The sequence below is a fragment of the Python bivittatus genome, unplaced genomic scaffold (assembly GCF_059951505.1).
Source record: "Python bivittatus isolate LINGU-HERP-01145 unplaced genomic scaffold, Pbiv_v1 ctg000350_np1212, whole genome shotgun sequence".
NCBI classification, from domain to species: Eukaryota; Metazoa; Chordata; class Lepidosauria; order Squamata; family Pythonidae; genus Python; species Python bivittatus.
The window spans coordinates 39551297-39578591 of NW_028277074.1; the positions used below are offsets into that span (position 1 = coordinate 39551297).

A 27295-nucleotide genomic window follows, 5' to 3' on the forward strand; every position below is an offset into this window, starting at 1 on the left:
TATATATGGGCATATGTGTTCGTGTGGGTATGATAATACATGTCTTTACTGGGAGCGGCAGAAGCACTGTGAATACAATGAGACCAAAATGTAAGAGAAGGTGGGGGGGGGTTTGCATGCAAAATAAAATTAAGATAGTCCCTTTTGGGTGTGCTGCAAGTGTGTAAGAGCAGAGAAGTTAACCTAAAGTTGAAATATCTTATGCTTTGGAAGTATCATGGAAATATAATACTTTTATATTACTAAGATAATAGCTCATTTTTAATCTAAAAAATCTTCTTTAGAAAGACTTGTGTATTTAATTGATAGCCGAGAATTTCAAATCTACTCTCAAATATAAACTATTTGCTATTTCTGTTCTTACAAGTTATTCTTTCTTATGAATCAATGACATTTAGTCTATATATTGCTCCATTGTCAGCTAATTCTTTGACTTAAAATGCTTTAGAAGTTGGATTCTTAAAAACAACCTATATTGCTGTTGTATCACCAACAAAGTATTTTGATATCTTTATTAAGGTGTAGAACTGTGTAAAAATAGTGCTTCTATGTTGTTTCAAGTATGATATCTGAATGTTTTCCAGCTCATTGTTTGTATTTATGTTTACTTAAGTCTTGTGTACTTTTCTGACTTTAACGGGAATAATTTCTCAGTAAACATGCATAGGACTGAGCAGCATATCCCTTAATTTCTCAAAACCTATTCAAAGTTAAGTGTGTGGATAGAATCTATGTGTCAGGAACTTAGGAAATCAATTATCTTGTAGGAGCTTCTAAATATCTACTCCCCAAATCTATTTTTAATGAAAAAGAATCCATTTGATGATTCAGTAGGACAAGTGTTACTTGTAATAAATTGTTGTAATGTGGAGTACTCCTGTAAGATACTCCATGTCCTCCTATCCCCATAGCTGCTTTCTACAGCATTTTATTTGTTGTGGGTCTTTGTGCTCTCTATGGCTGTATAAGCTGTTGTTTGGGGGGTTTTTAGTTCTATTGTAATGGATGGCATGAGGGGGAAGATTCTGGAATGGAAGTTCAAGGTTGTCAGGAGGGGGAGTGGCGTTCCAGAGCAAGCGCTTCCTCAGCCCACAACAAGAGTGTGGGAAGACGAAGAGGATGAGGCTGTCCCCTCCCTAGAGTCTCACGGGGTATATCCACTAGTTGTTTTAGCATAGGTTTAGTCTGGCAAGATTCTGTCTATTAGGTGCAAGCTAAAAAGGAACTGAACTATACTGGATTGCCTCCTTGTTCTTAGGCTGAACCTGACAATTGTAGATAGTACTTTTCAGATTGCTTGAACACAGGGAATCTGAACTATAATAATATTGTAGTTCTGGGTGTCAGTGTAACATATCTGGAGTATAGAAAGGCGAGGAAAGCTATCTTAAATAATGTTTAGGTTTTCAAAGAAATTGATGTCTTTTAAATTGATATTCTATGGTTTCTTTCCAGAACACTTGCAGCCTTCAGGGTTAGATAAGGCCAAAATAATCAAGCAGTGGATTTGAGACGGTGTCAAAACAGTTTAAGCCAAAATGCATGGTTCTGTTGCCTTCTGAGGAATACCCAGGTAAACTTTCTTGTAGTATACCTGTTGGACATTCTTTCAAGCCTGCTCTAATGGTCAGCCTTTGGCATTCTTATATGGTAGATACAATACAATTTCAACCTCAAAGAGTACAGTCTGCAGAACAAAGGAAATTCAAACATGTCCTATTATGTTTTATGCTGATTCTCACTGAGGCTAATGCATACTTTATTATTCAGTTTCCCATGTCACATAGACAACTTTCATATTGATTATTTACTTGCTGACAGGGACAAGAGAATGAGCGAGTGAGTTAGCTGCAAAATTTTCCTTTTTTGCCACTAGAATCTGGCACACAACTGTATCCTCCCTGGGTTAACTAGCTAATAATAATGTCAAGAGTATAGCTGCTGATATTCACTAAGTTTGTTAATTTAACAGTATTTATATTTGTATGCCACCTGATTTATTAGACTTTATGTGGCTCGCTAGCCTCTATTCTGGTCTAAGATCACAATAAATTGATGTCTTTCATCTTTTAGTGATAAGTGAAATGGGCTTAATTTTTTTTTTTATTTATTTATGTATCAATACTCAGAAAAACATCGTGTCAGCTGGTTCCCTTCTCAGGTACATAAATCATTCACCCTATTTTAACAACAACAATAACAATAATATGTCAAAGTATTGCTCCTAGCATTAATTTATCTCACATCATGACAGTTCATCTTTTAATTACAATATTTAAAGTATCAAAGTAAGTCCTCGTATAAATCATTAATCCACTCATAATGATAATACTAAGATTAATATAGTCTAGTAGTGTTTCTATAGTTAATAATCCTACCTACTCATCTATCAATATAGATCGTTTACCATCTTTTAACAAAATTGTAATAATGCTTAAGCTATCAAGATGATTCATGTATTACTCATATATAGTAGTCATCTTCTAACTACTAACTTCCACCTCTTTTATCAAGCCATTGATAAAATCTATCCCATATCAAATAATATTCTGTATCATCTTTATCTTTTATTTTTAAAGTCAATCCGTCCATCTCTGCACAGTCCAATATTTTCTGAATAACACTTTCATCTGTAGGGGTGTCTTCATTTTTCCAATATTGTGCGAATACAATTCTTGCTGCTGTCAATATATGCAATATTAAATATACAATTGCTTTATCATAATTTTCTGGGATTACACCCAGTAGAAATGTCTCTGGTTTTAAGTCTATATGTTGCTCTATCATTTTTTCTAACCAAGTATGTATATGTATCCAAAACCTTTTTGCTTTGGTGCTTGTCCACCACATATGATAATAGGTACCTGGTATTTGCTTACATTTCCAGCACTTGGTGGACATGTCTTTGAACATCTTTGCCAGTCTTGCCGGTGGCAAGTGCCGTCTGTAAAACATTTTATATAGATTCTCTTTATATGCCGTGACCATCGTTAATTTATCGTTTCTCTCCCAGAGGTTTTGCCATTTATCTAAATCGATATTGTAACCAAAGCTTTTGGCCCAGACAATAATTGTTTCTTTCACTTGTTCATCTTCCATTTTAATATTTAACAAATAGCCATATAACTTCTTAATCAGTTTTTCTTCTGTAGCCAGTAAGATTTGATCAAGTGATGTTAGCTCCTTATAGAAACCCCATTCCTTTGCATCTTTCACATATCTAGATTGTATCTGCGCAAACGGCCACCATGCTAAGTCTACCCCTTGATTTTGTAATTCCTGTCTGCTTTTTAATTCCCCTATCTCATTCAAAATATCCCTGTAAGTTACAATTCTTTCCAAATTAACCAGATTTGGATGTGTTAACGCTTCCATAGTCGATAGCCAAATTGGTGTTTTCCTATAGTTTTTTACCTTTATTTTTTTCCAAGTCCTAAGTAAAGCATTTCTCACGTAGTGTCTTTGGAAGTACAGTGTTTTTCCCATACCATAGGAAAGCATGCCATCCCAATAGCAAGTCATGTCCCTCCAGCACCAATAATCTTTTGTGCCTCAAAATGGGCTTAATTTTCAAAGGAAGGCTGTATGGTAATGGATCCCTTGATCTGTTCTAATTTTGTTCAAAAACACATTCAAAACATTTTGACACAAATAGGATTTGAAGTTCCACGTTTGCAAACTCAAACTGTAAAAAAAATTCATATGGTTTACTTAATGCTAGAATAATTCAGGCTTATTTAAATGTTGTCATGAAGCCACTTTAGAGAGAAGCTGTGTGGTGTTCATTTGTTTTTCTTGTATGTCAAAAGTGCTGGCAATCTTGTACCTCCCTCAGATCCTTCCTGCTTTTGTCCAGTATAATCCATTTTATCTGTTCTTTCAAGATAGAAGAAGCTGCTCTCATTCAACATTAAAAAGATCTCTCCCAGCTGTTTTTTTCCAGTCTTGTTTCATCCTTCCCTTCAAAGAGTATATTGAATGCACCTGCTTCTTCAATGAGATCAAATTGTTTTTCCTCAAGCATTCAGTACAGTTCACAATGTTAAGGCAAATAGCTTCAATAATAAAATATGTGTCAGTTGGAATAATCTTCTGAATGTAGACTATTTTTTAAAAAAAGACTTTATTATAATAAAGTATATTTAGTTGATAGAAAAACTTTTTGAAATAGGATATTTAATATTTCGTTTCATGTGCTCTAACATAATCAGAAACACTTGAATTCCAGCACTCAGTAGAACATAAATATGGGATTAGTTCTGTCCTTATAGTCATCCTGCTGAAAGTAACAATGCCTGTTCTGTGTTATCTGGGCTTGTATGCTAAGCAGTTTATGGATGGGAAACCAGAAGGAATTTCAGGATTCTATGCTAGATTAGGAAGTAACGCCCTCCGCCCATCTACTGGGAGAAGGGAATTGCAAATGACTTCCATATATGTAATCATCAACTGGACTCAAGGGATTTTTCACTTTTTAAAAAGTAACTTAATATTCATACCCCATTATGGTATAGGTATGAGGCAATTTTGTGAGAACTACTTATCTATTTGTGTTCACACTCTTTCTTAGGTAATAATCTCCTAAAACCGTGGATTAAATAATGCTTTCAAAATTTCAATCAGTTAATTGATTAAAAATTTTTTGCAGTTTTCTTTTCTATTATATGTTGGACATTGTCTAGAATCTCTTGGACATTTAATATAGTTTATGAACTAAACAAAATAGATATCTGTGCAGTTTGAACATTTGGAGTTATAACTCATATACATTTTCTTATTCAGTTTGAACTCTAAAGGGATAAAAGTGACAGATATTAGCAATATCTTGAAATAGGTACTGGGACCAGCCCAGAAAAGGTAGCAAAACAGATCCTTCAAAATAGAGAAAATTAGTTTCTCTGCTCCCTGACTTAACCAGTCAGTTCTATATGACAACCGCAAATTTCATAATGTACTCTGATTACTTTCAAGTAGCAATATATTATTGAGTAAGGGGGGGGGGGGAATCACCTTTCCTCAATCCTTTTCTGCTTGTCATAACACTCACGCTCTAGAGTGTTTTTGCTCTATTTTCACATCAATATTTGGAGATAACCAAAATAGAATACCATGATATAACCAATATATTTCTAGTATTTCAATAATTCAGTTATTTTCAAACTAGGTTACCCACTAAACTTTTCCTGCTCCTGAGATAATGAACATGCATGAATGTATATAATTAATTTCAAATTATAACCCAATTCTCTTAATGTAATGAAAAAAACATATTGAAAGAAGCAAATTTCAGTGAGTTGTGACTACAGTAATAGTTTTATTTTTTGTGGGACTGATAAGAGTGTACTCCATTGAATTAAATAGAACTGCTAAATAGTTGTATGTTCACAGTATATTTACCTATTTATGTATGTTTTGTATCATTGTATTTTCTGCAGACTCCAAGCTAATCATGAAGGTTATTTATTAAATGGTTTATAAATTTAAACACTGGGTTTTCTTTTTAATTTAACTAAATTTATGATGTGAAGAACTTATTTAAATAGACAGGCATTGTGCATTAAAGGACCTATAATTTCCTCTTTCTTTTGTTTCCTAAATGTATCCTTTACAGCTTTATGCTGGCAAAGGAGTGTGCAGAATAAAGTTTTGCTGTTTAGTAAGTCATTGTGAACGTGAGACAGAAAGTTTGTATTTGTTCTTCTTATGAAAGTATATGATAAAGAACATTGGCATATATTATGGAGTATTTTATGCAACTAGAGAGTGGAAGGTTGCTGAATGTGATGAATTTGGTATATAATGGAAATAAAGCATGCATGAAAATGGAATGCTTAGTGAATGATTCAATACTGAGCAGGGAATAAGATGTTAAATAATTTCTTCTTGGTTGTTTAATGAATTTAAAAATAAATGCGTAGGGAATGCTTCTGGTGATACGAAAAATATGTTGAATGGAGATGTGTACGTTTGTACTTTATATAGAGACAATGTTATATTGTTGGTTGAAAACCTGACATACAAATTGAAGCAGAAAAGTGAGTAAAAGTGGTCCATTGCAAGGAGTAACATTTTTGTTTAAAGAAACAAACTGACTGTCTAAGAGACTGAAAGTGAGAATTCCATACATAGGTGAAGCTAATATATGAAGGACCAGAGAATGAGTGGAGTGGAAGGTGAAAGCGAAGGACAAGAATATTGTGGTTGGATAGAGTTGATGAATTACATAAAAGGGGGGAATTGAGAAGAATAAAATCAGCTCAGCAAATCTGTTGACACATGTGGATCATATGGCTCAGATTCTAACAGAATGGAGTAAGTATATCACTGCTCAGTTGTAGATAAAAGTACTCCAAATTATCATCTAATCAAACTGTTGACTCATAAGCCAGCTGTACACCAAACACCTGAATGAGAAATTGGTCAGCTGAATCTTGTAAAATAATTACTGTATATGGTGAAGGACAGGCCAAAGTCTAATATAGTCCTCCAACATTTCACTGAAACCCATTGTGTATCCATGTGGTAAACTCTAAATAGAGTATGAGACAAACTGGCTGCCTTTGTTGATCAGCATCTTTCCATGTTCCTTATGAAGATGCATGAAAACATCACCAAAGTCTAATAATAATCTCTCTCCCCAATATCCTTCCAAAGGAGAAAATGTATGAAGCTGGATCCAACTTCATTCAACTTGTGAATTAATTTTTTGCTAAACTATCAAGAAAGGGATGCCACTCACCTATGCTGGCCAATGAACCAGTCTGCTTCTCAGTACAGGCCACACTACCATCCTTTTGGCTTCCCCAGTGGAGATGAGGTGATCCATTTGGGGTCTTGCATTTGTACTACAGGAAGTTTAAACTTACCATAAACTGAGAAAACTTAAGGTATTCTCAAGACATTTCTTCTCTACTCTTGGAAATTGACAACATTAGCATTATGTAAACAAAACATCATTTAAATATTTAAGAATATCCTGGTCTGAACAATGGAGATCATTATCCCTGCAAACTCAATGTGTGTCAAGCACTATCCTTCCCTTTGCTTCCCATAACAGTGGCTGAAGTTACAATCTTCACAGATAAGATAGTAATTTATTTGCTCTATCATGCACAGGTCTGCAGCTATTGCGGTGTAGCTCTTCGGGAAGCTTTCTGATCAGAACTTCTAAAAGCCCTATTCCATGTGTCACACGTGTCACTAATTCTTTACTTATTAAGACTGGAAACAGGCTCACGTTTACTAAAGCCCTGAATCTGGCCATGCTGACTGAAATACAGGCTCTAAAGCCACCCAAGATTATAGTATGTAATCTTCCCATTTCAAAAATTGAAAAAAGGGCTACTCCTGTCTGTTCGAGTGGTATCACTGTGCCCTCTCTAGTTTTTGGTGCCATAGTAAAGTGCAGCTCTCAGCTATTAAAATCTTACTCTTTTAGAGTTGCAGAGAAACTTCTAGAACTAAAATTGGATTGAGTCCAAATGCTTTTCATTAGCTAATTTGGCTATATTATCCATGCTCTGGTAACTCTTTAACTTCATGGTACATAGGTGTGGCTTTAAAGACTTGTCAGCCTGTGTGAAGAGCATCTATTCCAATGAACCTGCTGTGTAGTTGCTTTCTGGGAAAAGAGAGCAGGTAACTAAAAATAATTTATCTGCTGGCTATGCTGCTTTTCAAACTAAGTGACCAATACCTATTCTAATATACCTAAATTTCAATTTAGTTCCTGCTTCTGCTGGTTTTATTTAATGTGGTATTGTATATTAACAGAACCAAATTGAAACGGTATATTATGTTATATGTTCCATTCTTATTTGCAGCTGCAACAGTCAGTCTTTGTGCCATTTATTAAAATGTGATATAAAAACATTAGAAAATAACAATTTTGATAAGATTGATTTTTTAAAAAATATGTACGTTACTTTTTATTATGATTATAATGGTATATAAACTGCCCTGGGAAACAGTTGCAACTACAAGCACTTTGTAATTAACCTGTGAAATGTTAGTCATTTCACATGTTCTGTGAAATACTTGTTTTGATGTGTGATTTTTTGTTGTAAAACAGTTTTTAACCATATTTTTTTCTCTTTTTGTGCAGTTTTGCCTCTTCAAAGTGGTAGAGTTGCCATAGTAACGGGAGGAATTAAAGGAATTGGTTACCATATTGCGAAGGAGTTGGCAAGACTTGGAATGCACGTTATAATAGGTATTACTGTTGTGTTAAAATGTGTTAATTGCATGTTTTTATTCTGTATATTAAATCCCTCCAGAGATATCTGGACAGCATTTTAAATCTTGTAATTGCCCTCAGAAGAAGATTACTTTGTAAGGTAGAGGCTTGAAGAAGAATATTTAACACTATTAGGAAAACATTAAGTTATGGCTATTGAAAAGGTTTAAGAGGGTTGCAATTGGGGAAGAAATATAAATACTACATGTACAAAAGAATTGTTAGATGCAGCTTGCTTTGGTAGTGCAAGGTTCTTCTGTTAGGTAAGCAATGAAAAATAATTGCTTGGAAAATAGAAGTTTTTATATATGTGTGTGTGTGTGTGTGTGTGTGTGTGTGTATTATTGAAAGTTTTAAGACCAATAATAAGAACTAATACAAACTAAAATAGAACAGAGGCAACAAAAGGAAGAAAAAAATAAAGAACTAAAAGTTCAGTAAGAAAAAAAGTAGAAGGAAGTAGAAAAAATGAAAAAGATATAAAGATATAGAGAAATGGCTTCCAATATTCGCCATAGCAGTTATAACTACAATTATATTTTAACCTCTCTCTAAAGTTACATCATGACTCTCTTCTTTCTATAATCTATCCTGTCTAATCATCAAAAACATAAATCACAAGTTCATTTTTTTTTCATTTGTATGCAAAAAGTCCATAAAGGGTTTCCAGTCACCAGTAAATGTAGATATTGTCCTTCCTCTAATAAAAGAAATAGTTTGTCCATCTCAGCAAGTTCTGTCAATTACACCAGCCATTCCTCCATGATAGGTAATGCTGAATCTTTCCATCTTTATGCATACAGTATAGTAATCTCACCACAGTAATCATATATTGAAATAATATTCCATGGCTTTTTTCTAACTGTGTATCCATCAATTCTAAAAGGAAAAGTTCTGGCTTCAATTGAATATTAATCTTTAAAATCTTCTGTATCAATGTATGTATCTGAATCAATTTTTAAAAGCTTTTTTACATGTCCGCCAAACATGATAAAATGTCCTTTCATGTTGTTCACATTTCCAACGTATATTTGAAGTGCCTTTTGTACATTCTAGATAATCTCTCTATTGTCATGTACCAAAAATACATCATTTTATAAAAATTCTCTTAAAGATCATAACATAATGTAAATTTCAGCGCTTTTAGTCACATATTTCCCATTGATCCATCTATATATTGTAACCAAAATCTTAGCCCACTGTAACTTACATTCTTTAACTTGTTCTTCCTCTGTTTCAAATTTCAACAAACGTTTATACGTTTTAGCAATTACACGTACATCATTAGTGCACAATTGTACTTTAAATTCTGCCTTACTTTGCTCCATAAGTCTTTTAATCCCTTTTGAAGTTTTCTGATAACTGTAAATGGGAAAACCATTGACTACTACATCCTTCTGTCATTAGTTGCTCTCTTGATTTAATTTCATATTCCCCTTGATGATTTTCCAATAATTCCTGGTATGTTAACCATTTTCTTTGCCTGCTGTTTCTCTTCTATGGAATACTTCTTGTGCTGAGATCCACAGAGGTGTTTTTGGGCACAGTCTGGGTTTATATCTATTCCATATTCTCAATATGGCATGTCTAATAAAATGATTTTTAAAATCCACATTCATTTTAACTTTATCATACCAGAAGTATCCATGTCATCCGAACTGCAGGTCGCGACTTTCTAACTCTAAAAGTCTCTTGTTTCTCAGCACTCTCTTCTTGTCTTATGTCTCTATTCAGTACCTCAAGAACCAAGATGAACAAGAGTGGAGACAGCGGGCATCCTTGTCTTGTCCCTTTTTGAATCTCATAAGGTTTTGTTAGTTCTCCATTAACAATTATTTGTGTTTTCTGTGACGTATAGATCAATCTTACCGATTTAATAAAATTATCTCCAGGACTTATATGTTCTAGAACTCTAAACAAGAACATCCAATTCAAATTGTCAAAGGCCTTCTTTGCTCCTAAGAAGATCAATACAGCTTGTTTTTCATTGTGTTGCTCCAAATACTCCAGAATATCCAAAGCATTTCTAATATTATCTTGTAATTGTCTTTTAGGTAAAAACCCACATTGATCTTCATGAAATAAAGTCCTGTAAAATTATTTTCAACGTTTCAGCCAGAATTGTGGTAAACAATTTATAGTCATTATTCAATAAAGCTGTTGGTCAATAATTTCTTGGTAAAGTCAGGTCTTGGGCCTCTTTAGGTATTAATGCTATTTCAGCCTCTTTCCAGCTGTGAAGAATCTTTCCATTCTGTATATTCATTGTAGAGGTGGTAAACATTCATCCTCAAAACATTTATAGTCAGAAGCTGGCAAGCCATCTGGACTACTGTAGGTGCCTTTCCTGTTTTAGTCTTTTTAACAGCTTCACACACTTCCCTTATTGTTATAGGTCCATTCAAAATCTGTCTCTGATTCTCTGTGATTTTCTGTAAATTCTGTTTTTGTAGATATTTATCCATTTTTTCTGATGAAATTTCTTGACCTTATTTATAGTAGTATAATACTGATGAACACTTTTCACATATTTGCATCATCTGTTATAACTTTTTAATAAATTTATAGACATTTCTAAAATTCTGTTTTCACTTTGTCCTTATGGGGTACTGAGTGTAGATTAATGAGAAAAAAATGAATTTGAACGATTGTAGTATCAGGCTGTAACATAACAAAATTGAAAAAAGTGAAGGGGGTCTGAATACTTTCCAAATGCACTGTATATCAACAATTTAATTGTACAGTAAATTAAAAAAATTGGGGGGGTAATTTGCCCTGTGTATTTTAATAATTTTTTCAGAAGTTCTATCTTTTTGTGGAGAAACCACCCCATTCTAGTCTCCCAGGAGACACCAATTTTCATACAAAAAATCCAATAATTTGTCCATAAGTCCTTTATAAAATGCTGTTTTATCTTCATTTAGGGCATAAATTCCAATATCAAAGTCTTAGTCCTCTGTAAATTAACTTCCACCCCAATTTAGGGGGTTTTCCACCCCAAAATAGAAGTTTTTCTGGTCATTGAGCTGTTACACTTGCTACTGTTACTAGCTGTTGACTAGTAAAATCAAAGCAACATAAAATTTGCATTCCACAAGGACTTGTGAATGTAATTATAAAATGAACACCATTGTTAAAATTGCATGTATTAGAAGAAAGGTTCCAATAGCACGCTGTGTATTATTATTAATAATAATAATGATGATAATAATAATAATTTAAAAAACCCACTATAGTCTATTCATCCAAGTCTAGAAAAGGAAGCAAAATCCCTACAAAATAATGGAGTGACACCTTTATTAGGACCAATCAAATAAACCCAAAAATATGTGTGAGTTCTCCAGAATTCTACATTAAACAAGACAATATCCTGTAAATAGATACATAAGACAGTTAAAAGAGATACTAATAGAAGAGAATATGTGTAGCTCAGGGTTGAACTGTGGAGTCCTTGGTGTTCTCTGAGCTTGGTTGTTTTCTTGTAAACGTTTCATTACCTGACTAGGTAACATCTTCAGTCCTAGAAAGTAATGAGGTTTGCTCTCTGTTTATATATTGTGGCATGCCCTGCCAATGTTAGTGGGGGTATGGGTTTTGTTTTGTTTTATTTTTTCCCCCTCTGGTAGTTCCTTGATTAGGGGATTGTTTACTGCTTAATTGTATGCCTGGTGATAATCTCGGTGTTAATCTCAGTTTATCAGGGTGATGATTGCTGGTGAGGTCTTTTGTTTTCCTTTTTATTGTCTCTTTTGAATAGCGTGTAGATGTTGTTTATCTCTATGTGCCTGTTGATGGCTGCCTTGTCTGAATACCAAGCTTCCAGGAATTCCCTCTCATTTTTGGATTTAGCTTGGTATAAGATGCTGACAGTTTCCCGGTTGAAACTATGGTTAAGTGTTTCCATGTGTTGTGAGATTAAGGATTTTCGTCGTGTCTTCTGACTGCTAGTTGGTGTTCATGGATGCACTCTGCTAGCCTTCTGCCTCTCTGTCCTACATAGTGGTTGCCATAATCCTTACATGTATGTTGTAGATGACTCTTGTTTTTTCTTCTTGGGCTATTGGGTCTTTTGGTTTGCTTAAGATGTTTTGTAGGGCTTTAGTTGATTTGTATGCTACAGAGATGCCATGTGGTTGTAATAGTCTCTTGGTAGTTTCTGATGTATGGCGGTGTTGTCCTTTTCATAGTTTGTGTTGGTTGTGTTGTAGTAGGTTGAGTGGTCAGGTGCTTTTTGATAAAGCTGCACGGATATCCATTGTGTTGGAAGATGTTGTATAGGTGGTCTGTTTCCTTTTTCTGCTGTTCTGGCTTTGTGCTCGTTTGAATAATGTTCTTATACAGATCCTCTTGTGGGAGGTTGGGTTGTTACTTTGGTAATGAAGTACTTGATTAGTGTGGGTTGTCTTCCAATAGACTTGGGTTTCTAATTTGCTGTTGTTTCCTCTGCTGATGAGGATATCCAGGAAGGGTAGTGTGTTGTTTTCTTCCTCTCTGGTGAATTTTATTCCTTTGAATATGTTGTTGATAGTTTCATGTGTATTCTCTCGTTGTTCCTTTTTTATTATAACAAAGGTGTCATCTACATACCGGATCCAGTGCATTACAATCTCCTCACTAGCAATTATCACTCAGATAAACAGATATTAACACCAAGATTATCACCAGACATACAATTAAGCAGTAAACAATATCCTAATCAAGGAAGTACCAGAAAGAAAAACAAAAAAACCCACCAACACAGGCAGGGCACGCCACTGTATATAAACAGAGAGCAAACCCCATTCCATTCTAGCACTGAAGATGTTATCTAGCCGGGTAACGAAACGTTTGCAAGAAAACAACCAAGCTCAGAGAACACCAAGGACTCCACAAAGAGATACTAAGCATGACCACACAGTTCAGCTTAATTCACTTCCCTTAGTACTAAGTCAGAGTTCTTCAATGACTTTGTTTATGGAAGGATTTATATTCTATTCTATTTCTCCTACTCTTCCAATCCAAGGTGCCATGTGTTCAGACATTGATTGGTTATACACTGGGATCTCATGGTCTTTTGAGGTAGGGGAACCCGTGGCTTTCTTTGCCTCTTCAGAGTGAGTTTAATCAGATCCCCAAAGCAGTTAAACTCTCTCTGCTGAGCTTGCTTCTATTCTGAAACTACAAATGTCACAACTTTAAATATCCAATCTAATGTTTGTGAACTTCTTCTTTCCTGTCCCCCTCCCCATATCTCTCATATGATAGTAAGGTCTGGAGACCTCAAAAGTGCATGCATATTTAATGTGTTAATTTGATTATCTAGTTACTACTTATATGGATTTTGAATATTGTATCAAAAGGTGTTAAGAAAATATTTAGACTTTGAAATATTTTCCTGCTGTAATAGATTTATCATTAGTTATTCAAATTCTTTTGGTTAGCAACACATTAGATTTGTCTCCACATTTACTTTTTTCAAACATAGTGTAACTTGTTCTTAAAATCTTTATAGTCTCGTCCAGTGCTCTTTGAACTGTTTTCTGACAATGCAATTTTTTTTTTAATCTGGAAAGATTTTGTTCATGATTTAATTGTGGTATAGAATTCCCCAAAGTTTAGAATTTCACTTTTTGGAAAAAGAAAGGCCTGGGGATTCATGCAGGATTAATATGTGCTGTTTTGATTCAGTAGTTGGTAGATGCTTTTTCTTTACCATGGGAGGGCTTAGTGATTAATTCCTGTCTAATATTAGGCCTTTATACAAATATGGAAATTAAGGACAGGATGAAAATTATGAGTCATATCTTTTTGGCTGATTGTATTCTTAGAAGCTAATTGTGATTTTTTTTTTTTTTACAAATTTAATAAATGCAGTTGTCTGTATTTTGACAGTTTAGTCAAGAATTAATGGCTTAAGCATTAGAATTAAAATTTTAACTGTTAAAATGCTTATCGAAATTTATTTGATTGCAATTTTCTTTGAATTTTTTTAGTTCTTTAAGACCTTTATTTTGAAAGAAATTGCTGGTCTGTGTAAAAGTTCTTGTCCTCTTTTTTTTCCTATATAATATTAGCAAGCTGTATCATCTGATAGACAATAAATTGTATTATATATCTTTTAAAACTTTTTTTATTTAGGCCTATATTTCAGCATGTAAAATGCTGTTTTAATATTCTTTTCTTAGTGATGTATCATAGATTAGGAAAAAAATGATATTTCACCTGCCCAAGAGATCTTATGTGAGTATGATTAAATACTCTTGTGATGCGCATGTATTAAAAAAATTACAGAAACATTCCCTCTGTTGTATAAATAGAATGGGTATATTCATACTAGAAAGTTTCCATCTTAGATCTTAACACTTTGCTATAAAATGTATGTTTTTATTTGTTTTATTGGCCAAGTACAATTTATCAACCCAATAGAACTGCTTATGTGCTATCAGGAGAAATTGCTTAAATAAATAAAGAGATGGAATTTTAATATTTATTTTGTCATCAACTAGAGGGTAAACTGAAAAAAGGTACTCTGTGTGGGGTATCTATGATTTTGTGCAGCTAAGATTAAAATAAAAGAGGCTGTGATTGCTAATCCTTTTTGTAACTCTTCAAATTAATAAAAAAAAGATTATTTCATGCCAAACCTCACTTAACCTGTGGCTGACTTTGAGATATAATATTTTGCATTTTTTATCGAAAAAGTGATCTGTTCATCAAAATGTGTGGTACATTAAGTTTTCTGTTATTGGATTGCAAAAGGATTATGCATTGATACAATACAAAACTTTCTATGAACCAGGATTTTCAAACCTATTTTAATCTGGTTTCAAGATGGTGCCATTGTTAATTTTAGCGATACTTCTCAATATTGAAGATGAAAATGTGAAAAGAGAGAAGGAAATCAAGTGAATTCAAATCAGACTCTATTAGTAAATGATCACTCATTTTTCCATTCCTTCAAGAGTACAGCTTGACAGATATTTGATCTGTAACCATGTTTCTGAATGGCATAGTAATTTGGTTCTGCTATAGAAAGATATTGCTAAATTAGTACCAAAAACTACTGCACTTTGGACGAGATTGTAGTAATTTAGTTTAAACTACGCCCATATGAAACTAAGTGCACAAGAGTTTTTAACAATCAGTAATAATTGTTATTGCACAATATGTGGTCTGATTGAAATGACTGGTAAGAGATGCTGGAGACTTTAATAAATATACTCACTCTGTAGCAACTGCTGGAAAAGGAGGAAGATCAGATAAAAATCTTGCACTGATGTTCCTTCCTTTCATGTACCCACTACTCTGTTTGGATATTAATTTATTCTTTTGCTTAGACTGAAAAAGTGAAACGATTTGATTTCATGCCCATGACTCTTTTTAAAGAAAACTCAATGGATATTTTACTGGAGGATTTGTTTGATCTGCATCTTCTGATTATGATCAAACTGGATGCTTGTGCTGTATAACAAACAAACAAATTTAAAGTTAAAAAAAAAGGACCATATGTCCACTTTTTTCATTTTCAATTCAAATGAAGATTTACCTGTAAATAGATGTAATTGAAAAGTCGATGTAGTACATAAGGATCAGAGAGATACTTCTTAATGTGACAAAAGAGGAACTATGGAGTCCTTGATACTGTCTGAGCTTCTTTGTTTGCTTGTGGATATTTCATTACCCAACTAGGTAACATCATCAGTGCTAGTGAGTTTGGGTTTGCTCCCTGTTTATATACAGTATCTTACCCTGCCAGTGTTGATGGAGGTGTGGTTTTCTCCTTGGTAGTTCCTTGATATTATTTTCTGCTTGTTTTCTGCTTGCTTGTCAATACCCTAATCAAGGAACTACTAAGGAGACAAACAATCAAGCAGATAGGACAGACAGGCAGAAGACTAGCAGAGTGCATCCATGAACACCAGCTAGCAATTAGAAGACGTGATGAAAACTCCTTAATCTCACAACACATGGACAGACTCAACCATAGTTTCAACTGGGAAACTGTGAGCATCCTAGACTAAATCCAAAAACACTATGGGGAATTCCTGGAAGCTTGGCACTCAGACAAATCAGTAGACAGACAGAGATAAACCTCATTTACTTACCATTCAAAAGAGACAATAAAAAAGCTAAGAAGGAAATAAAAAGACAAGAACCCATCCTCTTCAGCAGCCAATACCCAGATAAGCAGGGATTAACACCAGACAAATAGTCAAGCAGAAAACAATACCCTAATCAAGGAACTACTAAGGAGACAAACAATCAAGCAGAAAACAAGCAGAAAATAATATATTATTACAGTCAAGCGGAAAACAAGCAGAAAACAATATCAAGGAACTACCAAGGAGAAAACCACAGACCCACCAACACTAGTAGGGCAAGCTACTATATATAAACAGGGAGCAAACCCCACACTCACTAGCACTAATTATGTTACCTAGTTGGGTAATGAAATGTCTGCAAGCAAACAACCAAGCTCAGAGAGCACCAAGGACTCCACAGTTCAACCCCGAGCTACATATATTCTCTTTTAGAGGAACTATACAGTATGTGATGCTAGCAAAATGGAAACAGGAATTCTTGCAAATTGCTTGGACAAGATCAGACTCATGGCTATATCCTGTCCATACTGTATGTGAAAAAATACTTTTTATATAACATTGGAGGCCTTGCACAAGCATTCTGGTTAGCATATATTTGGATAGAAAGAAAGCTACATTTGTATTCTGTCCTGATAGATATCCTAGACAATGCTATATTCTGATTATGACACAGGTAGGTGTTAACAGCACCACATTTTGTAACTTAAATTATTGTGTTGATTTCTGATCATTTAATTGGTCTTCTTTCCAAAGAAAGTACAGAAGGAGTAAAATTAACAATTTAAAATAATAAATTATTAATTATACTGGCTGAGTATAATGGGAATTATAATACAGCATATTTAGAAAGTACTAATGTAGGAAAGGCCGATAGATTTATTCAGCTGAACTAGTGTTTTTAGAACAGTTATGCATTGCTGGATTCAGAAGAGCCAGGGGCATCTAAAATCATACTGTTAACATCTGATGGACAATGGAAAAGACAAAGGAGTTCCAAAAATGTTTATTTTTGCTTCATTGATTGCACAGAGACTTTTGATTGTGAACACCATTGGAAACTGGACAGCCTTTAAAAACTTGGGTGTACCAGGTGACCTCATCTACCTGTTAAAAGAGTTCATATGAGGACCACAAACCAACAGTTAGAACTTATTATAGAGCAACAAATGGTTCAGAATGGGAAAGGAATACACTAAGGTAGTATAGTATAATGCCATCTTATGTAATAAATTGTAGGCAGAAATAATAATTATAAATGGTATTTGAATTTAAAATTGTTGGGAGAAACACCCAAAACGTATATATTCTGATACCACTTTGTTGGCTGGATGTGAGGAAGATTTAAGGAATCTCTTGTTGAAAGTGAAAGAAGAAAATACAAAAGCTCACCTGCTGCTCAATTTAAAAAATCAACTCAACAGGTGAAGCAGATAGGTGCAAAAGAAGTTGAAGTAGTAACTGATTTAACTTAGAATCAAAAATTCACAGGGATAAAGACTAGGGATGAAATTAAGGAATAAAGACACAGGGATGAAATTAAGGGATAAAGATACAGGAATGAAATTAAGCTAATTGGAAGAAAAATTAGAATAGATTTAGACCAGCGTTTTTCAAGTGTGGTCTGAAGGCCCCTGGGGATTCCCCAAGACCTGCTCAGGGGTCTACAAACTTAGAATTATTTGCCAGCCTCTGTTTAAAAATAATATATTAAAATCCCATCAAACAATCATGAGAAGCGGTAGTGACAGTAGCAGGGAGCATTGCCTGGGCCTATCTGAGCAGTGGCGGTGGATTGGCCAGCTGGTTGAAGACAGCACCTTGGCATCAGGAGCGTGAAATGGTGTGGAATGGCACAGGAGGTTGGTGGTGGAGCCTGGAAGGACCATGGATTGGCTATTTTTGGTGCAGCTGACTGGCAGTATTTGGCAGGCTCCTGAATGTGCAGCAGCAGGGTGAGACAGAAGTCAAGTGGACCAGGGTCTGCTTTCCATCCTCCATTTCATGATCCGTTCTGGAAATAGGATGGCAGCTGGCTAGGCAGTCTGTCTGCAGTGAGGTGGCTGTGGTTGAGGCCCTGGGAGTAGGAGTCCTGGCTGACTGGAGGACTCGGATGCCCAGGTAGATGGTTGCAGTGGGAGCAGGAACAGGCAGTGGTGCTATGGGAGAACCAACCTGTGTCCTATGGTCTGGCAGCAATTTTGGCAGCTGGTTCTTCCCTGTTAGTGGAACTTAGGAATTGGATGGATTTTTGATTTGATCATGGTGGCTAGTGGCCTGAAGGGACCTGCTCAGCAAGTATATTGTGGGTTTTCAACTGTTTTGTTGGAGTGAGGCCAACAAAATGAAATGTGTCAACATTTGAAAGAACTCAGTGAACCAATATTTTATAAATGCTGGACTATCAGAAAGGCTGAGGAAAGAATTCTTTGATGCCTTTGAATTGTAGTGCAGTAAAGAATTGTTGAGAATACCTTGGAACATAAGAAATCATTAGTATTGAGATTTAGTATAGCATCAGTATTAAAAGAAGTAAAAACAGACTGCTCACTGGAACAAATAATAATGAAACTGAAGCTTAAATATTTTAGACACATAATGTGAAAGCAGGGGAAGGAGTTACAGTGCTAGCAAAATGATGTCCATCAGGTAACAGAGTCTGAAGTGACTGAACAACAGTTAGTCTCAACTAATTCTCATGTATCTTCATCCATTTTAGCACATTATGCCATTTAGTAAATTTGCTTTTAATCGTTTAGCACAATTTATTTTATAGTTTTTATACCCTGCCAAATCAAAAGATTCTGGGTGGGTTACAACACATTAAAGATGTGAAAACAACAATAATGGAATATAATAAATCAAACCTCCTCCCCACTGCCCCGATAGACACCAATTATATTTAATTAGGGTTGAAAGCTCTTATTTACTGCTAAAAATGAAATTGAACACTCAGAATATATGCTTGCTTTCATATGATATCCTTTATTGCTAGCAGAAGCTTTATGAACAATATATCATAAACTTAATGACTCTTCATCTCTTTTAGTAGAGCTTTGAAAGCTTTTATAAATCTTATTTTGAATGCTTTTGCATGTTTATATGATTTTCCATCAAGAGATGCAATATTTATCTCACGGTTCTCCCTCTGAGGACTGGCAAGCAAGGAGCCTGGGAACAGAAAAGGCCAGCTGCCATCAATAGCCCAGTCAGAGCAGAACAAGAATGTTTGTCTGTCTGTCTGTTGGTCTATCGCATGAGCTGCCCCGGCTCCCAGATTCCTTCCGAGTTATCACCTTTAAACCCCAGAATGGCAAGGGGGCATGTTATTTGCTGGGCTGCCTCTCACTGAGGGTATCTGCCCACCCCACCAAGTTGGAGAGAGTGGGCAAACTCCAAGTCCCTTGCCTTAAATACTGTCATCTAGTGGGACCTAGGCAGGGTGCCTTTTCTAAAGCATGGGGAAAACCCTTTCCCCAGGGATCCGGCAGGTTCCTGCCCTTTTTAGCCTTCTGGAAGGCCGTAAAGACCTGGCTCTTCCCCCAAGTGCTGGGATAGGTAAGATGGGAGTCTATGGTTAGTTTTGTTGGAGGCATCCAAGGGCGATGGCTAAGGCCTAGGGTTTTTGTTTTTTGCTTTATGTTTTCACTTTTTCTTGGTTTTACTGTTGTTGTGAGCTGTCCAGAGTTGTGTTCTAAGATTGGCAGCCATATAAATATTTTAAATAAATAAACATCCATCCATCCTATTTTCTACTTCCCTGCATGGTTCTTAGATTCTGTGCAAACTGATCTTTGTCATTATTAGAAGTGTTTTGTATTGCACTAAACCTTCGTTGCCTGGCTCTGACCTTGATGTCTCCTGAAAACTCTTTCAGTATGCTGTTGCCTGTATGTAAGCCTGGTACATTTTTTGTTGGTTTAGTAAGCAGATTTGTTGCAAGGAAAATGTGATGAAATATGTAAAGCATTATATGGAAATTCAGGCAGCAGCAGAATAATTCTAATTAATAAATGTTCAATTTTAGTGTCTTTTGTCCATATATATTACCATATATTTTTATTTACATGGTAAATGTATTTTTTTATTTTATTTATTCATTTATTTACAAATGGTATATAACCATTTTATTTAAATGGCTGTATCAAGATGGAGAGAATGGATATTTGAAGAAGAGAATGAGTTTCCATTTATTAAATTACAAAACAATCCACGCGTTCTCATTTCTCCACTTCTCAACTTAAAAGTAGGACAGATAATAAAGGTGTTTTTGAACTTCAGTTATAGAATAGTGCCTTAAATGTACTTTCTATCCTTTGTTCTAACAGCTGTGTCCTTATGGTGACTATCACATTTATGTTTTTAGGCACTTTGCAAATGAAGGACAAACTGGCAGATTAATTTAAGATGAAAAATTATACCCTGAATGTGTATTGTTTATTTTTCATATCTTCAAAGGATATTTTTTGTTATATTTCATTTCTCTCTACTTTACCTTATAAATGGTGTTGGCTAAGCTGGAGTTCTGTTTTGAAATGGTGATTGTTTTCCTGACTTTGAATCCTTGCAGTTTTGAAAAATGTTGAACTTGAAATATACAATTTTTCCTCCCAGACTTCAATTTCCCAGAAAAATGTTCTACTTTTATTACTACCATATTTATTGGCGTATAACACACACTTTTTTCCTTAAAATTTGGGGCTGAAATCCTAGCTGCGTGTATTACACCGATACTCAAGCGGCAGGGCTGGGAGAGTGGAGCCTTCATTTGAGCCAGGGCTGTAACCGGGGCAGCTCCGCAGAGCAGGAGGTGAGTGGCGGGCGAGCGAGCGAAAACCAGTGCTCCCCATTGCTTGTGCGAGTAAAAACAGGCGCTCTCCATCGCCCACCCGCCACTCACCTCTTGCTCTGCAGAGCTCAGGCGCGAGTGATGGGGAGCTCCGGTTTTTGCTCGCTCATCCACCACTCAGAGCTCCCTTTATTTTGCTTCCAAGTCATTTATTTTAAATTTAAGGTTTTTTACTCAAACATCCTTCTTAAAATTAAGGTGCATGTTATATGCCTGTGCATGTTATACGCTGATAAATATGGTATGTTCTTTGTCAATTTTTTTTCTGCTGTTCTTGAAAATGAATGTAGAGGTTAAGCAGGTATTTGAATTTAAGTTGCCCATGTTGTGTATATTTGTACTAACCTTCATTTATATACCTTAATTTTTAAGTAAATAATATACCACAATTCTTACTTACACCAAGTCGACCTATGCTGTATAACACATTGGGCAACAATTGTTCTCCAACAGTTTTAATCAGATCTCATTGAATTGCATCTGTTGTTTCAGTAGTTTCAGCAATTTTTTACAAGGTCAGGTTATTAACCTGACACCCAACCTTCTTCCTTTCTTCTCCAGGCTTAGAACCAGAAATAGTGGAGTTATACTTTAATACAGTACATTTATCTATAATATCCCTTGAAAGGGGTTCATAGGTTGTATTGATGTACAGAAACTTCATTCAAGACTCTACATATTCATTTTTGTCCCATTATTTTAATTGGCCAAATTGTTTTACATTTTTCCCATCCTTTTATGTCTTCATTGAAAACTCACATAGGATTGAGTTAATATTTCAACTCATATATTTGTGTCATGAATATGTTTACCACTGTAGGATCTCAGTGATCTGATTAGATATTGAATTTTCAAGCAAATAATAAAAAAGCAAATAAAGCTAAGGATCATTTTCACTATGAAAAATATATCTTATATTTTTCTTATATCTTATACATATATCTTATTATATTTACTGTAAAAAAAGCCTGCACTGTTTTACTGCTTGCCATCAGTTCTGTTTTCTTTATCTAAACATTTGATACAAAGTATTTTTTGTTGTATTTTATATTAAGTTATATTTGCACATTTAACATACTGCCAATTATTCACTGTCCTCTGTTTTGATTTTTATGACAGTTGCAAATGATGAAAAGAAAGGCCATGAATCTGTGATGGAAATAAAAGAAGAAATTCTGAATGCGAAAGGTAATTTATATGGCTTTTTTTACTATAAATATTACATATTTCTCAATTTATTTTTCTTTGTTTTAGCTCATTCTCCTTTTTTTATGTATACTTATTACACAAACATATTGCTGAAAAACTGGTTACCCTTTCTCTGCAACATGGTAATGTTTCTAAAGGCTTTGTCCTTCCATTTTGGGTTTTCAAAAGAAAACTTTACCGCTAAAGAATTTGGCAGTAAAAGTGGTTGATGCTGGATTAAATGATACCAATAGTCCAAAGCAAAGTAAATCTTTAGACATTTGTAACATTAAACAATATATCATGGATGGACGTCGCATATGAAATGGGATTTTGTGTTCATTTTTTCATATATAGTTCATTAACATGCTAGCATCTCTGGTTATAATGAAGAAAAACCCATATCTGTGGCTATATACCAAACTTACTGTTAGGCTTATTAAATTCCTTATAATGTAACCTCACATGGGAGTGTTTAATTAAAAAACTAACACCACTTAACGTTAATTATGCTGGTGCTAGGCTTTTTGACAGTATGACAGAATGTGCTCTAAATGCATAACAACAGTTATAGCTGCCATCATTCCCTACCGTTGACCTTGCTGACTACAGGATGGGAATTATAGTTCAACAATATTCAGAAGTAATTCTCTTCTAAGTTACATAAAATTGAGCCTGGCTAAGCCTACTTGCAAACAAAGTGCACCTTTGGAGAAGATGACCCTTCAAAAACAACTCGGAAGTTTTTGTTTCCCCCTGTTTCATTTGCATGAGTTCTTATTTTTCACTTAATCTTCTTGTGGTTCCCACAGGATCCCACTCTTCCTGTGTTCTATACACCCCCTTCCTGCTATATTTATTCCTGTTACTATAACAGTTGCAGGTGTTCACAACTGGATATGTGCAACAGAATATTCTGTCTCCTTCCCCTGCCTCTGAATTTTATAATTCAGTTGTTCAATCATTAAGTTGTGTCTGACTCTTCATGACCCCATGAACCATATCGCGCCAGGCCTTCCTGTCCTTCACTGTCTCCCTGAGTTTGCTCAGTTTCATTCTCTTGCTTCAGTAATGCTATCTAACCATCTCATCCTCTGCCGTCTCTTCTCCTTTTGCCTTCAATCTTTCCCAGCATCAGGGTCTTTTCCAAAGAATCCTCTCTTCGCATTAGGTGACCAAAGTATCTGACCTTGAGCTTCAGTATCAATATAATTCAGTACCTCTTTAAAATGAGAGGGAGTGAATTTGTGCAGTCCCTGAAGCCCTAGACAGTGATAGTACAGATGTAAAAGAAGAGAAATGTATGTAGCAGTGGATAAGAGAAATAATTTGGCAATGGGTGAATTGCATGGCTCATCTGGGATGTTTGTACAGCTCGCAGCTTTCCGTTGCAAAAATGGTATTTGGTTCGCACCTGCTTTTCTATCCGTGGCTGTAGAAGCAGGAATAGCACAGGTGACATTTTTCAGGTCTTTCAGTAAGAAAACCCAGTTTGAATAGAGTGCTTACAAAATCAAGTAATGTTTTATTAGTTACCACAATTTTACTATATGGATCCATTTTACATTTCTCCTTGTTGGAGTTTTTTGAGTCATTCTCAAATGTGGATATTTCTGCATCCACGTAGAACAGTGTTAAAAGATTCCACAGGTCTGTGCATCTTAGTGGGTTGCAACATTGTCATTCTTGCATTGTGCATGCCCAAAGTCAACTTGCATTTATCCCAATTTTTTTAGCTGCAGCAGCATTCATATTTAAAATAATGTTTTTCATGATTGACCAGTCATGTAGTTATTGAGCAACATTAGGAAGGGCATACTTTCAATAGTTTTTATAGTCTTGAAATTGCCTTCTGAGAGGGGAATGACAGTGTTGACACAGTTTTACAAATAGGCCCACCAACATTAATTGCTTTGGGAGTATGGTCGTAAAGTAGTAGTCAGTGCAGGTAATTCATTTCTATGTAGCAAGACAATTCCATTTGCAACAATTGTGGCTTTAATTCAGCTTTATTACTAGCTACTATCTACAGTAGTATTTTAGCCAGAGACCTCAGTATTAGGTTACAGGTATGAGCACATTATATATTCACCTATCTTGAGCTTTCCCAGTAAATCAGAAATGCATAACATAAACCATTTTTAACATAAACTATCTTTATTCAAGCTTACTGTTCCCTTTTCATATTCTTACATATATGTTAGACCATGCTCAAATTCTTGTTAAAATACTACAGACTTACAAATACAATACAAAGAGTTCTGTCTAAGCAATGTCTGATAGATAAAATTGCCATGATTTCAATATGTAGATGGGTACACCATGGAAACATATTTGGTACACTGATAGTCTTTGACATAACTTGTAACCAGTAAAAAATGTGGATCACTGAAACAATAGAAGCATATTAGCAAGGTCAGACTATTCATTGATTTCTTGGAAATAATCAGGATGTGGAATTATCTTTTGGAGCTTTCCATAATTAAGTGTTTATAATAAAGGTGCAGTGCTGCAATGGTATGTACACAGAAGCAGCAGATAATTATGATCTATTTAGAACATCACATATGAATTCTGATAGTTGTAAAAAACTAGGAAACACTTTTGAACTTCACAAACATACTTTGGAAATACAGTTTGTCTCATACTGTTTACACATGAGTAGTCAAGATAATACAGTTTATACCACTTCCATTTGACAGGATCTATCTTAACCAGCAAAGATCTTGGGTAAGTTGTCTTCTTCAGAAGCTGTCAGGTAGCAGTTATAGTCTCAGAAATCTGTAAATGAATTTAGACTTAACGGTGATTGGCAAACAGCTAGCCATCATGTCTGGTTGGATATACTTTAATCCAAATAGTAAATCTGGCAATAAATTGCAAATGCCGTATATTTTCAAAATATAACTGCAATCCAACATTATTTTTTTTAAAAAAAACCTTACATTAAATTAATTAACCTTTTTTGAATTAGAAGTAGCTGATTAACCATTGTAATATGGTAAAATATTAAAAACCATAAAATAAAAAATAAAAAAGATAAAACAACATGCTATAAAACTCTGAGAAAATACAGCTCCCAAATGTGAACTTTTCTTATAGCTTCATGCCATTACTTCATCTACCTGTGTATGAATATTTAGGGAAAATTTTGGTAGATTCTTCAGTCCATTCAAGCCTGTATGATAGTAGTGCAGAGCATATTTGACTATCTTCATTTTTATTGGCTGAATCAAAAAGATAAAAAGATGAATACTGAGGTGGAGCACATCTAGAAACTTAGAGTAACAGTGTATTTCCAGTTTGAAAACTATAACCAATCGTTTTCAATACACAAAAGAGGAAATAGTTTTGTTTCCAACTCAAAACAAGCCATCATATTCCAAAATTCTGCTGAACTGTTTCACGTTAGCCGCAGTTGGGTCCAACAAAACCTGGAAGGTTTTAGTTCTTCTAGGGATTTCCTCATTCACTTTTGAGTTTCACTTCAACTTCTTTCTACACATTCCACCTGCATTCTACTTTCTTTTCCATATTCCTTTCTTTTCCCATGCAGTCATTTTCTTCTCTTTGTCTGTTGATATTAAAAAGGTCCTAGCATTCAGCAATAACAACCTGAGACCAAGGCAACTGAGAATCCAGTGACCTTATATTGATGAGCTCAAGGAGAAGGAATCTTTCTAGATCCTGTTTCTATTTCTTTGTTAATCACATATAAATCAAATTGTGTTAAAAACTTGGTTTCCTTTAATTGACCTAGTGGTCAGATTATGGATTATGTTGCCCTAAATAAAAAGTATAGAATACATTTGGCTTCAGCAAACATTGTTTATCCATTTTCTGGTAGGAACTGCTTGGGAACAGCTGAGTGAATTGGCAGAGAAGGCCAGAATGATCTCTGTGCACAGCACAAAGATGTATTGGATGGCTGGAGGCAGACCAGTGTTCCATGACCTTTGCTAGCTCACAACAGTCTAATCAGACATTTTGCAAGATATTAACTTGATGCTTGTATAGAAGGCTCGCCTCCAGTTTATTTATTTCCAAATCAGTCTTTAGAAATATACAGTCAAAATGCAACAGAGTAGCTGAATGGCCAACTGCTGATGCTGTTCAGTAGATATGCAGTTCAAACAGTTCTATATGGAAAGAAAACGTTTGGTTTTGGTTTTGGTCTGATAAATGCATACATCCTTGGAGGTCAGCACTTGCCAGCATGTATTAGGTCTAGAATTATCACAGATTTCTGACTAATGGTGGGACTGACCACAGAAACCATAGCTGATTTAATCAGCCATTCACAGTTACACTGTCAAGGCCCTGTATACTCAGACAAGCATGGCTTAATCTTTGAGGGAAGCATTTTATTTTATTTTATTTTTTATTTAAATGTTACATTATTGTTTTGAATGTGATGTGTTGCAATATTGTCTTCTTTTAAATTTGGTCTTAGACCATAAAAATGAGTTAATAAAATTAAAACTATTGTGAAAGAACTGCTGTTTGAAACATGTTTGAACTAAAATAGCTAGTTGTTTATAAGAAGAGAATGTTACTTTTGCCTACTTTTGCCTATTTTTTAATGAACTGTAAGTTTGATTCTAGGCCAAATAATTTCCAGAATAATGTTACAGGGGCTCCCAGGTCCAGCTTATGGTCACTCACTCACACACAGCCTGTTGAGGCATGTGGATCTTGTAAGTCCCTCTTGCTTTCTACCTGGGTTTTCCAGATGGGTGCGTCTGGAATAGACAAGACACACAGCGGGAAGTAATTAGGGAACGCACACATCATTTTCAACCAAACACTGAGGCACAACAGGTTCTTTGGAATATACAGAGACCTGGTGAATTTAAAGTAACAGCAAAGCTTTACTGGTTACAGTGTACATTTGCTCTTCCATACATGTGCACATATACTCATCCACACTTACCCACATCCTTC

The 27295-nt window shown here is 35.0% G+C and overlaps 1 protein-coding gene across 1 annotated transcript in view; it reads left to right on the top strand.

Annotated features, from left to right (window-relative positions):
- Positions 1-27295, top strand: part of DHRSX (dehydrogenase/reductase X-linked) — a 122542-nt gene that overhangs the window by 14718 nt on the left and 80529 nt on the right. Inside the window, exons 4-5 of the mRNA XM_088144464.1 lie at positions 8105-8212; positions 22283-22351. Coding sequence (XP_088000590.1) covers positions 8105-8212; positions 22283-22351 — 177 coding nt within the window. The remainder of the gene's footprint in view (positions 1-8104; positions 8213-22282; positions 22352-27295) is intronic.